Here is a 2,649-nt window from a genome sequence, read left to right on the forward strand (position 1 = left end):
GAACCGAGATCGCACCATTGCACTCCAGCCTGGGGGACAAGAGCAAGACTTCGTCTAAAAAAAAAAAAAAAAATTAGTTGGGTGTGGTGGTATATGCATATAATCCCAGCTACTCGGGAGGCTAAGGCAGAAGAATCGTTTGAACCAGGGAGTCAAAGGTTGCAGTCAGCCAAGATCATGCCACTGCACTATAGCCTGGTGACAAAGCGAGGCTCCATATTAAAAAAAAAAAGAAAGAAAAAAAAAAAGAAATAACTCTATTCCTCACCCAAAATCACTCACCTGTGATTCCAATAGCTCTGCTTGAACAGGTCGTAATCCTGGATCTCCACATCCTCACTCTCCCAAGAAGCCTGATCATAAGGTAAGTCCCGCCACTTGATCAAGTAGTGGACGTGGCCCTTCTTGTCCACGCTGCAAGTCAAGGAGAAAAAACCCTCAGAGCCAGAAAAAGCAACCCTCCTCACTTGCTCTCAAAAACCGGCAACACCGTATGTTCCACACCAGACCTCTAGGTATGCCACAGATCACACGTTTTCAGAGCCTCTACTATACCAGTCTTTGACCAAAAATTATCTCTAATTTATACTTTCCTAGTTACACTCAAACACCAGAATTCAGTCAGTTAATAATTAACATAGAGTGTTGGCCAGGTGCAGTGGCTCACACCTGTAATCCCAGCACTTTGGGAAGCCAAGGCAGGCAGATCACTTGAGGCCAGGAGATCAAGACCAGCCAGGCCAACATGGCGAAACCCCGTCTCTACCAAAAAAAATTAACCAGGCGTCAAGCCAGGCGCAGTGGCTCATGCCTGTAATCCCAGCACTTTGGAAGGCTGAGGCAGGTGGATCACAAGGTCAAGAGTTCAAGATCAGCCTGGCCAATACGGTAAAACCCCGTCTCTACTAAAAATACAAAAATTAGCAAGGCGTGGTGGTGCATGCCTGTAATCCCAGCTACTCAGGAGGCTGAGGCAGAAGAATTGCTTGAACCCAGGAGGTGGAGGTTGCATCAAGCTGAGATTGCAGCACTGCACTCCAACCTGGGTGACAGAAAGAGACTCCATCTCAAAAAAAAAAAAAATTAGCCAGGCACGGTGGCACACGCCTGTAATCAGAGCTACTCCGGAGACTAAGGCAGAGAATCACTTGAGCCTGAGAGGTGGAGGTTGCAGTGAGATTAGATCATGTCACTGCACTCCAGGCTGGGCCACAGAGCGAGACTCTGTCTCAAAAAATAAATAAATAGGCCACACGCGATGCCTCATGCCTGTAATCCCAGCACTTTGGGAGGATGAGGCGGGCGGATCACGAGGTCAGGAAATTGAGACCATCCTGGCTAACACAGTGAAACCCCGTCTCTACTAAAAATTAAAAAAAATAAAAAAAAATTAGCCAGGCGTGGTGGCGATCGCCTGTAGTCCCAGCTACTTGGGAGGCTGAGGCAGGAGAATGGCGTGAATGCGGGAGGCGGAGCTTGCAGTGAGCTGAGATCGCGCCACTGCACTCCAGCCTGGGCAACATGTCCGTCTCAAAAAAAACCACAATAATAAAATAAATAAATAAATAAATAAATAACATAAAGTGTCAGGTGCAGTAGCTCCCGCCTGTAATCCCAACGTTTTGGGAAACTGAGGCAGGTAGCTTGCTTGAGCCCAGGAGTTTGGGACTGCTGTGAGCAGTGATCACGACACTGCACTCAAACCTGGGCAACAGAGCTAGACTTTGTCTCAAAATAAAGCATGGTGGCTCATGCGTGTTAATCCCAGAACTTAGGGAGGCCAAGGCAGGCAGATCACCTGAGGTTAGGAGTTCAAGACCAGTCTGGCCAACATAGTGAAACCCTGTCTCTATTAAGAGTACAAAAATTAGCTGGGTATGGTGGCAGGTGCCTATGCCTAGTTACTAGGGAGGCTGAAGCAGGAGATTCACGTGAGCCCAGGAGACCAAGGTTGCAGCAAGCCAAGGTTGCACCACTACACTCCCGCCTGGGTAACAGAGCAAGACTCCATCTCAAAAAAACAAACAACCAAGTATGGTGGCTCACGCCTGTAATCCCAGCACTTTCACCTGAGGTCAAGAGATCCAGACCATCCTGGCCAACATGGTGAAACCCCGTTTCTACTAAAAATACAAAAAATTAGCTGGGCGTGGTGGCTCGCGCCTGTAGTCCCAGCTTCTCAGGAGGCTGAGGCAGGAGAATCACTTGTACCTGGGAGGCAGAGGTTGCATTGAGCCGAGATCACACCACTGCACTCCAGCCTGGACGACTGAGACTCTGTCTCAAAAAAAAAAACCAGTGTCTTCCAAATCTAAGTTGCCAGTGACATCCATTTTCCCAATCCCTTCAGCGGGAATCTCCCATGGAGACTGCCTATCTCCCATGTGCCCAGCTGGTACCTGTGGTTGAGGATTCGGTGGATCATCATCCACTCAGGTTTTATCCCATAGCGATAGAAGCGTTCCTCCATCTCTGCAAATTTAGGGTCCTTGTTTTTTCGTTTTCGGCTTTTTTCTTCATCACCACCAAAGTCCCCAGAAGGTGGCTCATCCATATCATTCTTCCGCTGATAGTTTCGGAACATCACCTGACAGTGCAGCTCCAGCTTGGAGCGGAAAGAGAAAATCAGCCACCAAAAAGCTGTGTTCA

The 2,649-nt window shown here is 48.3% G+C and overlaps 1 protein-coding gene across 1 annotated transcript; it reads right to left on the reverse strand.

The window, feature by feature from the left end:
* Window positions 1–260: 260 nt before the first annotated feature.
* On the reverse strand, window positions 261–2,601 carry LOC105532895 (chromodomain-helicase-DNA-binding protein 4-like). The gene is made up of 2 exons (XM_011971225.1): window positions 2,400–2,601; window positions 261–414 (listed from the first exon to the last, which is right to left on the reverse strand). Exons 1-2 carry the CDS (start codon window positions 2,582–2,584, stop codon window positions 279–281), a joined length of 321 nt encoding a protein of 106 aa, XP_011826615.1. The 5' UTR covers window positions 2,585–2,601; the 3' UTR covers window positions 261–278.
* Between the last annotated feature and the right edge of the window lie 48 nt (window positions 2,602–2,649).

The sequence above is a fragment of the Mandrillus leucophaeus genome, unplaced genomic scaffold, assembly GCF_000951045.1.
Source record: "Mandrillus leucophaeus isolate KB7577 unplaced genomic scaffold, Mleu.le_1.0 Scaffold9920, whole genome shotgun sequence".
Lineage (NCBI taxonomy): Eukaryota > Metazoa > Chordata > Mammalia > Primates > Cercopithecidae > Mandrillus > Mandrillus leucophaeus.

Bases quoted from the DNA above. Each gene is read 5' to 3' on its own strand.
- LOC105532895 (XM_011971225.1), bottom strand. From the start codon at position 2,584: ATGTTCCGAAACTATCAGCGGAAGAATGATATGGATGAGCCACCTTCT. The intron at 415-2,399 runs GTACCAGCTGGG...CTTGACTTGCAG, and splicing joins CACCGAATCCTCAACCACAG to CGTGGACAAGAAGGGCCACG.